This window comes from Buteo buteo, chromosome 1 (assembly GCF_964188355.1).
Source record: "Buteo buteo chromosome 1, bButBut1.hap1.1, whole genome shotgun sequence".
NCBI classification, from domain to species: domain Eukaryota; kingdom Metazoa; phylum Chordata; class Aves; order Accipitriformes; family Accipitridae; genus Buteo; species Buteo buteo.
This window is the reverse complement of record NC_134171.1, coordinates 50,807,117-50,820,878: the sequence shown is the minus strand read 5'-3', so window position 1 is coordinate 50,820,878 and position 13,762 is coordinate 50,807,117. Positions and strand designations below refer to the sequence as shown.

Sequence of the window (13,762 nt, the reverse complement as noted above, 5' to 3'; positions counted from 1 at the left end):
TGCATTTCTGCACTGATCTAACTTCACTTGTTACTGCTACCAGTTCTTTGCAAGCTGTGCATCAAACTACAAAGAGCCCCAGGCAGGTCTGACTTTATTGGACACCAGACCTGTTACAGTTCTAAGTCTCCCACTCTCACTGGAGTGGTGCAGAAAGCACTGGTGGTATTACTCAAATCCACAGCAATAAAGTACTCCTCCTCCTCCTGGAAAAAGAATGTTGGTAAAGAATTCCCAGTGTGAAGGTCAGCTCTGCAAAGTTGTTCCACCTCAACATCTTACCTACATTCATTATACCTTTTTTTTCTTTTTCCCCTCAACCATAATTGTTTTTTGTCCATTGAAGTAGATGTGGTGCATCTACAGCTGCTAAATGACATGAAAATTACTACAGGAGTTGACTGGGAGATGAGTAACTCCCATTACTCAGCAGCAGCAAAAGGTATTTTGGATTGCTGGTAATTCCAGTGTTGCCTCAATAAATACACTCCCCCACATGCTAATTACAAGGGCACAGGAGGCCTATAGAAAATGGCTAGCAGGGGCCATGATCTTCAGGCTATGATCTCAAGGCCAATTCTCAGAGGATCCTGTACAATGACATCCAAATACAGTTGTAGAGCAAAGACTGCACAAGAGTCTCAGTGCCAGCGAAGTCAAGGCAAATCCAGTAATCGAGGGAAAATTCCCTGTGTGGTAACTCAGAGAACCTGGTCTTTAAGCAGGTGGTGATACGTCTCCACCAAACTTCACAGTGGATAGTTTGAAGACTGAATTGGACTATGGCTTAGATGATCCTCATAGCAAAAGGTGTCAATACGTATTACTGGTAATTGCCCTTAGGACTTCTTTAGGGATGCAGAATGAAACTTTCAAGCCCAGTAAAATAATCCTGATACAACTGCTACTAGAGCTGCCTAGTATTTCCTGCTGTTGTGCGAGAAGAGCAAACAGACAGGACATACCAGGGCAAAGGCTCCTCCACCTGCAAGCCTGGTTTTGGCTAGTGCAGGTGTAAACTTGCTACCCTTCATCATGCTTGCTTGCTACTCTTTCAATTTCTGGCCTTCACGGTTCATTCCAAGACACACTGCAGTCGGAAAAAAAACACGGATGCAGGGCTAAGTCCCCTTTTTTGAGCTTGGCACTAGCATTGTGGCATTTTCAGAAGCACCTGGTATCTTTAAACACACATCTCCCTACAGCATTTGCACTGGCATGCCTGTGGAGTGGCTGAGCTAGCACTTCCTAGGCCAGCTTCCTGCTTATACAAGTCTTAGTCATTCCTAAAGTAAGATGGAGAGGATGTTTCCAGGTCTTCTCCATGCTGCCAGTTCACCAGTCCTTAATCTGCTCCAGCCACCAGCTGCCAATACTGTACCCTTGACAAAAATGCTTCTCTGACAGAAGGCTGAAAAAAGTTCTTTTCACAGACAAACTGCCCACAAAGGTCAATTCACAGCCTGAGTTTGCTCCCTTGACTTCATCTTAATCAAATCCAGCCATTCCCAGCTCCATGTACTTTTGCAAGTGCTTGCCACTTCCTTACTGAAGAAACACTGACACTCAGCATGAACAAAGGGAACTTTTAAGATGGAAGACAGTGGGAGATAAATACAGGCCACATAAAGGGAGTCTGCTGGTTATTTTCATTAGCACTGGCAAAATACAGCTGCAATAGAAACAGAGATGTCAGAAAATGAAAACTACTGTAGTCAGACACGATATTAGGAAAGCAAGAGAATCGGCTGCAGAGGAAGGTTTCAGCAAAATATGCTGAAGGATATGGAGCCTCTCCCACACAGCACTTAACCCTGAACTGTCCCAATAGGTACAGAAGGAGAACAAGGGACCTGACAATATGTTTCATTACACGAGACAAGAGCATTGTCTGTTGATACAAACTGCAACTCCACAAGGTGTTTTTTTTATTTTATTTTTGTGGGTTTGCTCATGTACTTCAGTTTGGAGGCAGCTGGGCTATTTCTGTATCAGAATCACTGGTTGATAAGTACTCTGAAAATATTGAGAGCTAATGCTAATTTCCTTTACTAAGGAGGGAAAAATACAACACTTGTAATTGGCAGTAAGTGGACAACAACCTGTTTACAAATACTGCATTTTCAGCTTTTAGATGGCTGTGAAGGCAGGCATTGCTTGCTACCTTATTTCAGCAATTTCTCTGTGCAACAACTCCTAGTGCTGGAAACGGTGCCACCTGGTTTAATTTCCCTTTTGGAATTTAATGATGCAAAGTAATGATCATGGAAGATTTTTAGTTTTTAAAAAACATACCATCTCCCCTCACTGATAAGTCTAACACACACCTTGCACCCAGAGAAAAGAGCAAGTTGCATAGCATCACAGTCTGCAGGACTAGCCAAGATCTGACCTGGGAGCTGAGTCACAAGACAGAGTGGCATAGAGAAAGCTTATCTCTGTGCATCTTTTTTCTTTCATCACATGCTTCAGGGGAAGTCAGCTGTAAAACCAGGAGTTTTGTTCCTGTAATGAGCTTTAACTTTGTATGAGGATGTAAGCCATGTCAGAGTATGAGCAGAACCAGGTGCCAAGTAAAACTGCAATTATCCTACAACAGCATTTAACAGTTTAAGCATTTACATATGCCTTGCAACTATGAAGTTGCTGTGAAGATGCTGCCAAAACCCCATCCAGGAGCAGAAGGAAGACTAGGATCTTCCAGATCAGATGTTCAGGAAAGAAGATCAAGGTCTCTCACAAGTATGAGCTCTAAGCTGCCTTCCACAAGTTCTTTTCATTCAGAAGCCTCAGCAACATCCTTGATCTTTGATATCAGAATTTGTAGGCCTCCATTTAACCCTACCTCACTACTGCCAAGAAGCTGAGCTGCATCTATCTGTAGGTCCCGTCTCTGTTCAGCAGTGACACAGGCTCAGTATAAGAAGCAGATCCGTCAGCTGCTATCCCAGGGTAGAGTTCTGCTATATCCACAGCCGGGAACAGCAGCAGTGACCACCGGTTCTTTTGGAAGGTTCAAGTAATGACCTCGTAAAACAAGCAACTCACCAACACAGTGGAGCTTTTCTGCAGACTCAGATGCTAAAACTTGATTTACAAAAAACGCTTAATTTCCTTACATGGTTCAGTATTTTGTTATTGAATATCCAATCAATAAAATACCTCTATTCCCAGTATTGTTTTATTTTGTTGAAACAATAAACAGCTTACCAGCTATACATCTGGGGGTAAAGGATGTTATTACACCACCCAGGAAGTAGATGAGACATAGCCAACACTGAAAAACAGACAGTGCCATCCCTGCAGGCCTCAAGATAGTGCTTTAAAGACAAAACCACTCCTTATTCACGTTTACTTTATCAAAGAGAAGGGCAAAAATATTCTACAGACAGATTCAGAAACTATGGTAATTCATCAGGTTTATGCATCAAATCACATTTCATACAGAAACTATACATAAAAATGAAAACATTGTCTAAAACATTTCATAACACATTGTAATTTGGGACTAAACTTCAGCTTCAAACTACTCAGCAAAAATCCAGTTTCATTGTTATGTAATTAGTTGGCAAAGAGAGTATTGACTGTGACAAGTTTCAGCCTGACTACACTTAGAACTAAGTAAAACCTCCACATTTAAAATACATTATTTTGCTGTATTTGGTCAAAAAGCTACAGATTCATCACATATATTTCCTCATAAAATGTAAAACTTTCTAACAGTCCAACAGTAAGGTCTTTGCCATTTCCCTTTCTAGGTTGATAGAGCAGGCTGTTAATGAAGGTGTTTTCCCCCAGTCCTCAAGCAGCTCCGAGCAGCAAGCCACTATTTTATCCTCAAGTTACACTGAAAATGTGGGAATACAGATAAAATTGGTAAGCTCTACACTTTTTCATAGCTTCTGTTGACTTCTTAAGGATTTCTAAGTTGTTGTTTTTGTTGTTGTTGTTGTTTGTTTTTTGGGTTTTTTTTGCTTAAGCCAGACATTGAACTCTGGCATTATCATTCAAACCAATTATTTCTGGACTCATGAATGGACATAGTTGCTTTTTGAGGAGTAACACTGAAGTCACTTTCCTAGACTAATTATACCTGCTAAATCTCCTTGTGGAGATGCAGCTTGTATCAGCAAAACAGTGCTTTGCTTTTGCTGTAATAGTTTACATCAATTCCCAGACACAGTGTTTTCACAGGATGAAAGCTATGCTTCTCAGATTGCTGCCAGCATAGAAAAGCTGTGCACGCACACTTCTAAGCTGTATTAGGATGGCCTCTGGAGAAGACCTGGTGGTCAAGCAGCCCATTTTTCACTCTCCCCTCCCCCCCTAATCCTGAGAAATTTCTGTTTTTTTTTCAGCAATGCTTCTCCCAGGGCACAGTCAATCACACAATAACTATATGACACTTCTCAGAGCCCCAAAATATCATCACAGAACAAAGCAAGGCCTCTCTGCTTCCCACTCTTTGACAGCACTTTTTTTTTTTTAAAGTACATTCGAGAAAGTTTACATTCCATTAGACATTCGATTTCCTTTCTTTGCTTAGTTTCAAGGCCTGCTATATTCTAGAGATACCACCATCTTTGGATTAAGAATGCTCCCTTCCCTTTTGCAATGAGCACCTTTGGTTTTTTGTGTCCTGGACAGGTCATCTAGCAGGACAGACCGTTCACATCAGAAGTTTTCACAGCATTGCTAACATCCACCCTAAAAAGAAGAGTCTGGAGCCTCAAAGTGGGCAAAAGTGTCTGTACCCACCTGAATTTAAATGACCTCAGTCTTCCAGAAAAAGGTCCAAATTAAAAACAGGACCATCTTTTCTCATTTCAGGTTATTTTTTTTTCTTTTTCATAATTTATACACAAAGTCCCCCAGGTTTGCTCAGCCACTTGGGTAAACCCTAAAACATGGGAGTGTCCTCAAATCTGCAAGTTTTGGCTACAGTAGTCAGATGGCACAGATACAAACATTATGTTAATGTTAGTCTCTCTTGTTTTGCTCTTTTCCACTAAGGAAAAACCCCAACACCCATCTAGTTAGCTGACTGCACTTACAGTAATGTTCACATGAATTTTACAAAGACAAACAAAAGTAGCTTCAAAGAGGAACACCTCATAAATATCAGGTTGATTACACACTAGGCCTTTCAGATGCTGGACCACCAAGGAAAAGAAAAAACTTGGAAATTCTGGATTAAATGAAATTAAGCCCAGAACATGAGCAAGATACTTGCTTTGAAAATCTGGCAAGGCTACCACTGCCATAATCCCTCAAGTATAGACAGATATATAGGCACTGTAACATCATTATTCTTAACCTGGATGAGTTTATTTTGTATCTTATGAGAAGCCACTGTTTTGAAATAGAGGATGTTCCAGCATCTGTGATTCCCTGTGGAAATTTGGACTCTCACTCCTGTTTAGGGTAAGAGGAATTCTTTGCCTAGTCCTTCACACCTCTTCTCATATCCACTTCTGAAGCCTACTACTAATTAACTTAGATGTAATAATGTCAAGCATCTCATCTTCGTTTTGTGCCCCCGAAGCCTGCAAAGAAAAAAAAAAGTGTCAGCTCCACCATAGCCTTTCCACTGGGCTCTCTAGTTCTAAAAAGGCTAAAGATGGCAAGTGAGTTGAGTTAAACCTATTCACCTAAGTAGAAGAGCAAGCAACTGTGGGCTGACTGGCCTGAAAAATATTCTATTCTTGCAGATCAGACAACCTGCTTTCTACAAAGAAATCACGTTTGTACATGTTTGCTGGAGAAGGGCACGTGCAGTGCGCACCAAAGGGGAAAGCCTTAAACTAATGCACTTTGCAGATGAAGACAAACCCAGTACTGGTGGTACCATGCCCACTGTAGGCCTGCAGGGAGTTTCATGCCCCACAATGCCGCCCTACTTCCACATGAAACAGAAATAAGGGACATTGTTACATGCCCACCTGTACCAACTGGTAAAATAAAACAAAGAATGCTTGTTGAACCTCAACTAACATCTGTGTAGTTTTGATAGGTCAAAGTCTCTTGAGCTTCAGGAGATTAAAAGGTCTTTTGCCTTACCAGAAGCAGGTCTTGTTCCTGAACTGCCACCTTGAGTGGAATTGCTTGACTGCTCATTCATTGGAGGTGCAGCTGTGGGATCTGTCCACGTACTGTAATACGGGGAACATGGCTGTGCTCTAATGAGAAACAGAGCAGAAGGAAGGCTTCGTTAGCGACCCTACGAAAAATTAAGAAGTTACCATTCCAAACAAGGGGGCTACATTTCTGAGGGAAAACAGTAAGCAGGCAGTTGCTTCAAAGCTGGAAATCTCCCTGTTTAATGCAATTAACATGTTGAGAGCAAGGATACCAAGTATTGTCACACTAACATCTGTAGACTTTCCAAAGGAAATTAAACCTCATTCTTCAGGATAAGCAATTCTAACAATTGCAAATGAGAAAATTTTTCCCTCTGAAATCCTGACCTTAGATTCTGTCAGACAAGAAAGTAGATTTGACATCTGAAGCTTAAATGTATTTTGGCAACACCTATATCCCAGCGATGTAAGCCAAAAGAAAACATCCCTCTGTTCTGTTAACTATTTTGAAAAGGTTGTATCAGTAAGACTAGCATATCATGACCTTTGACTCACTGATTTAAATTACTTGCTTCTATGAATATGGAATTTCCTGCTGTTGAAATGTACAAAAAGCCGTCTCATGCTATCTGGCACCAGCATTTTCAGGCACATCATCTCAAACAACTGAAAAAAAATAAAATAAGTGGACCAAAGACTGTTTTAAAAGAAAAGAAGCACAAGTTAGGAAGTTTTCATGTATTTGGATTTAAATATTCAGTCAGGCCTCTAATCTTGAGCAATAAGAGGTAGCTATTGAAATGGGGTGTGTGTGTGAAAATCAAGGAACCAACCTGTATGTAGCTAATACATAAATACAATGCTTAAACAGGAGGGTCCCATATTTAAGACTTAAGAAATATCAAGTCAATAAAACCTTTAACACATTATACTTTTTAAGAATTCTTTGCAGGGTTACTATAATAAAACAAGGTCATAGAATCATGTAATCATTTTGGTTGGAAAGGACCTTTAAGATCATCAGATCCAAGATATGACCTTTCAACTCCTAAAGCTCTATGCAAAGTGAATTCATAGACAATTTCTACTGCTGATGGCATCACCATCCCAGTTTCATCCTGACTGACTATGAGATCAAGACTGCACATTGGACACTTCAGAAATTCTCTTACATCCCAAGTTTTTACTTCCTTACAAACAGGCAATCCTGATAAGGCTTCTGCCATTACCAAAAAAACTTTACAGTGGAGGAAGATGTTTTAACACACTCCTGTCCACATGATCTTACTCCCAACTTTCAATATAAAAAAAAAGTATGTGGTTATATTTAATCTGTTACATTACTGCATTCCTACAGGATTAGACTTGATACACATACAGTTATTTGATTAACACAGGAAACTGCTTGGGCCCTAAAGATTCCCTGCAGGAGCCACATATTTTCTCTAGTGAAGCCTAAAATGGCAGCAATTGCTCCCTTTAAACTGTTTATCTAAAAATGATGCATTTTAAATATTTAAAAGTGTTTAGCAAATCTGACCAGCAGATGTTTACTCCAGCACTGAAACTGCTTTTGAATGCTGTTTGTGTTATGTTTTTCCAAAATGCAACTTATATGTGACCTACCAGTCCTTTGGAAAACCACACCTCTTGGATTTCCATATATGGGCCATTAGGAGACTGTAGATTATCTGACCACATGGAGTATCACAGAAGACCAGCTGCCATCCAGACTGACGTTAGGAGAGATGACACTGATACAAAGAGACCTATCTACAGACGGTTTTATGCTTAATATTATTACCTATGTTTTAAGGCAGTCTGCAGATGGATTGCTTAAATGCTCATTTTAAATTTGGAGGCCATCATGCCACATCAGAGTAATCAGATAAAGCAGAATGAAGTACCTCAGTCCTCCCAGTTCTTCTTCCCCAGAAACGTGTTTAAAATATCTCTGCTGCTGGAGCTAGAGATTGCTCCTCAAAATTGTTCTAGAGGTAGGATTTTATAGCTTGAAAGATACAGGCCTGAAAGCTTAGAAACAATATAAACACAGTATATGGCATAACACCTGAAAGCTTAAATACTTAAAATCTGATAGCATGCATATTTTACCTGTGACTGCCAGCCAAGTAGCCTAGCAAGCCTCCTGCTCCTAATCCAGTCCAAAATCCTGGTCCTGAATTGGTTCCATGATGGGAATGAGTCCCAAAGCTGTTGCCTTCTTAAACAAAATGAAAATGGAAAACAGTTAGCGGCATCTAATTCTCAGGCCAACTGTTGCAACAAGGCTCTTCCCTATTAAAGATAATGGAAAATAAGACAATAAACTCATCCTGATTTCAGCAGATTCTTGATCAAGCTTAACTTGAAAGGCCTCCGTTCAGAAAGCAGGAAGAAACATAGAAACAAACACTGATATAAAGAGCTTTACATTAAAAATTAGCTTCCACTCAATCTCACAGCCCTGATGTTTGCAAAACATGGCAAAGAGTCCCTGACTGCAGATTTATAAACAGGCATGTTAAATGAAAAATAGAGAAGGAAATGAAGAAAGAATAATCTGCTCCAGGTCCCACAGCAGGCCAGAAGCAGACACAGGAACAGAAATCAAGTACATAAGACCAAACAGTGAACTAGCCACTAAGACACACAGCTTCTAATCTCACTCAGAACAGCTGCACATTTTGAGTAACAGTGGCTCAGTCTCATGGCTAACATTACTTTGTATTGTTTCTGGTAATCCCAGTCTGGTTATTTGTTATCAAAAGACATGCTAACTGCAATCACATTGCAAAGTTTTTATTATGCATGAGTCACCAAGCTTGACAAATACCTGATGAAACTGCAAGCATATGAAGTGGGTTGTGGGGGGAGGAGAGTCACAGATTTTTTACGTGTGACCTTCATAACATGAGGTTCTGACTCAGAACCAAACATCTTCCATTTAGAAATAAAAAGAGAAAATGCAAAACCAAAGTAGATTCATTTTCTGGTCTAGAGAAAAACACAGATGCAAGAATAAGCTCAACCACAGGTTTAACACATAAGGAAGTGTAAAAGGCAAGGACTGAAGATAACATTAGGGTCTCCCTGAAATATGCCCACCTGACAAGTGGACCAGAGATTTTGTATGTAAAAGTTATACAGGGCCTAGTTGGTCTTCAAATTGGTGTGGATTGTTTGAAGTCATGGAAGATAAAAAAACAATTTAAATAATTGGTTTAAGTCTACATTGGATTTGACTCTGAATTTCATTTTGAATGCATTGGGAGAAAGATAAACTGTCATTGGGATGATATACCCATTAAACTATGCTGATTTGGAACAACAAAAAAATAGTACTTAATTTACTGCAAAAACGATGTTAATCAGGGAGATTAACCAACTCATTTGTTCAAAAGCACCATGGCTGAACGTTGACTCAGAAAACTATTTTTGTTGAAATATCTAGAGTAAACATTAAGGATCATGTCAAACCACTAACAGAGAAAAAGTATAATTTAATTAAGATAGGCTAGCTAAACAAGTTTCACAGGGCACATTCTGCATGTTAAGAGGATTTAAAATGAGGCAAAGTAAATATTAACAGCAATAAGTGAACAAAATTGTTTTTCATTACCATCCAGATTTTCAGAGACTAATAATGCATTCCTGGAACACATGGACATACACACTCAAGAGATGTGCTTTTGCTCCAGTGCCAAAATTTAAGGCAGCCACTAAATGCATGAAGTAGCAAACACTTAATATTTTTAAGCTGGCCCCACATTCAAGAGGTTTTCCTCCTTACTCTGTTTGAAATCTAAGGAGAAATCATTGACACTCATGAAAAACGCCATAAATTAAGCTACCAATGTGCATTTTAAGTGTCTCAATTGTCAGTAATCATCAAGAAAACACATTTTAAAGGCCATACCCTTGCTAGATTTCAGATTCCTGCAATGAAAAATGCATTGGTGCAATTAATTGACAAGGAACAGGACAGGAAAAAAGAAAGTAACTCTTCACCCTGTTCTGCCGGCACCCAGTGTGACAGAGCCCTGTGTTATGACCAGGGGTCTTAGTAATTACCACAAGAACACCAGTGGCAAGTGGCAGGCCCACACAAGGTCACAGATGCACACACGGCATAGACAGACTGTCTGAGGTCTGAATTAACTACATGGAAACCAATCTGCAAAGCCACTAGTAATACAGAAGCAGAAACCCTTTAATTTTCTGCTGCAGGTACATCTGAAAGTTTCTGCTGCACATGCCCTGCACAAGGGTATCCTAAAGAGTTATACTGGCACCCTCTGTTGGCCAAGTGGCTTGAGCAAACCTGGAAGAAAGCATTAACAAGCACTACTACAATGTAAGTTTTTGACTAAAGAAAACTTAATGCTTGCTATTTATTTACTTGATAGAACCCCTTCTCTATATCACAAAACAAAACCAACAACAACAACAAAAAGATGGAGATGATGTAACTTGTCAGAATATAACTTCAGTTCCAGTGCTGTGAGCATGTCACATGTTCACAGGGTTAAATGACTTGGTCAGACACCAGATGAATAATGTTTACTTCCCTTTGACCATCTAAGGCGGACCATTTATTAAGTGGCAAAAGTCATCAGTTTTCTGGAAAAAGTTCATTCCTCCTAGCAGCAGCCTTGTCACTGCTTATTTAATTTCCAACTTCAGATGAAAGACACCACACGATTCAGGTGCTGCACTCCTAATGATAGTTCACAGACACTGTACTCAGCTCTGGGAACCAAATCTTTCAACCGCTGGGACTACACTGAGGCACCTGTTGAACAGAGGACTGGTACATGATACTCAACTCCATCAACTGTTTTGTGAATGAAATCAGGGGTCAGGTGGCCCAATGGGTCAAAGACCCTTCTGTGAAGTTTCAAAGTGCTTCTTTGGCATAAGTTTGTTTCCATCTGCATGAGACTATTCTCTCTTCCAGATTACTAATGAAAATTATTCTTGCCTGTCACAACCCTCCTATTTCACAGAGTATGAAAAGAATGCTTGCAGAGCATGGGGAGATGGATTTTCAAAGGTTCAAAGGGCAGCTTGCTACATAGCCTGCCCAGAAAGTCTGTGGGAAAAACCAAGTTCTTATTTCCACTTTTGAACAAAGAACAGAATGCAGACTCTGCAGCCAATTCAGCAGGGTCAACTGCCAATGCATTGGTTTCAAGCCTATCCCACCCACACCTACTGCGGATAAAATAGTACAATCCTGCTTGCTCTTTTGGGTACTATATATGGCTTAGAGCCCTACCTGTGAAGCTGGACTTAAAACCAGGAGGAGGAGGTGCCTGCTGACTCTGCCAGGAAGGCCTAGTGAATCCATCACTGTCACCAAACCTCTGCTGAGGCTGCTGGTTACTGAGGAAGAGCTTATATACTCCAAAAGCAAGACCCAGAAGAACAATTATAACAATCGCTCCAGCACCAGATTCAGAAGAATCCTTCCTTGACTGGTAATAGCTAGAGCCAAAGCTTCCAGAGTTCTTCACTCTCCTTTCACCTTCCTCAGTCAGGTCTAGCCTGAACAGCAAACTACAGGAGCCTCTTAAGATGTAAGGATCATCCGGATAATCATAGCCTTCACAACTCATTTCGATTTGTCCAAAACGGTAGGTGTTTTCCAAGTCTGCTTTGCACTGCCACTGAAAAAATAAACACAATACAAAGTAAACCCTCCTGCTTCAGAGATGAAAATACCTGTCTGCTTCCCCATATATGCTCTGAAATAAAGGTGTAATTGCTTAAAAAAAAAAAAAAACATCTAAAATGCCACAGAGCAAGAAACTTCTGAGCACTCTTATTTTTAAAAGGACTAAACTAAGAATGTTTCTTAAAGTCTTCAAAGTTAAAAAAAATCCAATCTTTCAGAACACAGAAGTTACAATGCTGGAAGATTTTGGTTTTCTTCACTGAACAGACTTTTCAAGTATCTCTTCTTTAGGTATAGGACTACTTCTGAAAATAACCTGTACCCTGTGCAACAGTTGCTTAATAAATGCCTGTCCTGCCTAAACTAGATGGCAGCTACAAAAACATAATGTGGAAGCCTGAAATCCAGTGCACCTGATTCCATTCATGTCCACATAGAAATCAAAAGAAATTGGGACAGACATCTTTAGGCATTCATATGCAATGCTTAACAATCAGATAGCGATTCTACAGTTGAACATATGCAAATTCCTCAGTCTCACATTTCCCTGAAGTATCTGAACTTAGGTATTGCCTCTATCTGCAAGTGACACATGGGGAGGGTGTGTAGAAAAAAAAGAAAAAAGAGAAGTAGTTTCTAAATTAATAATACAGGACAGCAGTACCAACTGCCAATTAAAATTTGGTAGTATTTTTACAATACTGTATCAGTTTTAACAACGATCTTCAGCCTTGACTCCTAGTTAATCTCTTGGCAAAAGCCTAGGTAATAGCTAACAAAATAAGAAATACATGACTAGTACTGACATACTAACATGCAAGAGGAAGTCACGTAAGTCTGAAATTTAGTTTTTGAAAGGTAGAGCTGAAGTGATTCAAATATGTATAGGCCCTTCGACTCCAGTAAAAATTGGAAATCCACGCAGCAATATCAAAGCAAGAGCATCCTCTGGGGCTCACGAGAGTTTGACTTTATAAAGTCGAGCAACCTTTTAATTAAAACCAGTGAAGGTTTGCTATGCAGTGTTATTACACTAGAGACTTCAGGGATATTTCAAAGATATACCCACAGTAGTTCTGGAAAATCCAAACCCAAAGAGTATTCAGGTTAAGTTTTAGATGTCAAAGGTCCTCTAACAAAAAGCAAACTGAACTGACACTCTAGCCCGTTACTCTTTTCTCCTTCAGAAGTTACCAAGGCAGGGGGAAGACGATTTCATTAAACGTTTAACCAGCTTCAAACAGTTACCTGTACATCATAGCCGTCCCAACCTTTATTGTAACACTGAACGACCTCAGGGACACGGGAACATCCGGCAGAGCCTCCTGTGCACTGTAACTGAGGGACTGCAGCGGTCCGCCGGGACCTTGTGTACTGACCTCTGTGGAGAGTGAGCGCCTGCACCTCCCTCAGCAGAACCCGCCCTGAAACAGGTAGCACAAAGCTCAGTGTCTGTCCCGACACATTCCCCCTCGCCAAAAGAGCCTCCCTTTGGGAAAAGACTGACAATCCAACGGACGCAGCGGCGTGCTTCTTCAAGAGGCGAAGCTCTGGGAAGGACCAGACGCGCAGAGGGGAACATAGCAGAGCTCCCCGCTTCCTTCGGAGGGGGCTCCGGGTTATTCCTCTCAGAGCGTACAGCCACCCCTCACCGCGCGGCGGGATTACTGCTGCGGCACAGGCCGACTTAACGGCAGCCCAAACCAAAAGCCCTTCTTGGCGCGAGCCCCGGCACGCCCCCTCCCCCGTACCAGACCGCGGCTCACCCGCCCCGGTGACGGGAGAGGCGGAAGGGGCAGCTGAGGGCCTAGCCGAGACATACCCAGCCCCAGGAATCTCACCCGCCTGGTCCCAGCACCGCGCAGAGCCCGCGGCCGCGCAGAGGAGGAGCAGACAGAGCGCAGGGGCAACTGCGGCCCACCCAGCGGCCACCATGACAGCCCTAGCATAAGTCGACCCTCTTCTCCGGGCACGGCGCCTCTCATTGGCTGATCTTACAGGA

The 13,762-nt window shown here is 41.2% G+C and overlaps 1 protein-coding gene across 3 annotated transcripts; it reads right to left on the bottom strand.

The window, feature by feature from the left end:
• Positions 1 to 3,406: 3,406 nt before the first annotated feature.
• Positions 3,407 to 13,743, bottom strand: SARAF (store-operated calcium entry associated regulatory factor). 3 transcript variants are annotated; one of them, XM_075030209.1, is made up of 6 exons: positions 13,583 to 13,743; positions 13,009 to 13,184; positions 11,362 to 11,752; positions 8,196 to 8,304; positions 6,061 to 6,179; positions 3,407 to 5,546 (listed from the first exon to the last, which is right to left on the bottom strand). In XM_075030209.1, the coding sequence occupies exons 1-6, from the start codon at positions 13,707 to 13,709 to the stop codon at positions 5,521 to 5,523; spliced, it is 948 nt and encodes a 315-aa protein (XP_074886310.1). In that variant the 5' UTR covers positions 13,710 to 13,743; the 3' UTR covers positions 3,407 to 5,520. The 3 variants fall into 3 exon arrangements, with proteins under 3 accessions (XP_074886310.1, XP_074886319.1, XP_074886327.1); XM_075030218.1 differs by having other exon boundaries at positions 8,196 to 8,301; XM_075030226.1 differs by having other exon boundaries at positions 13,602 to 13,743.
• Between the last annotated feature and the right edge of the window lie 19 nt (positions 13,744 to 13,762).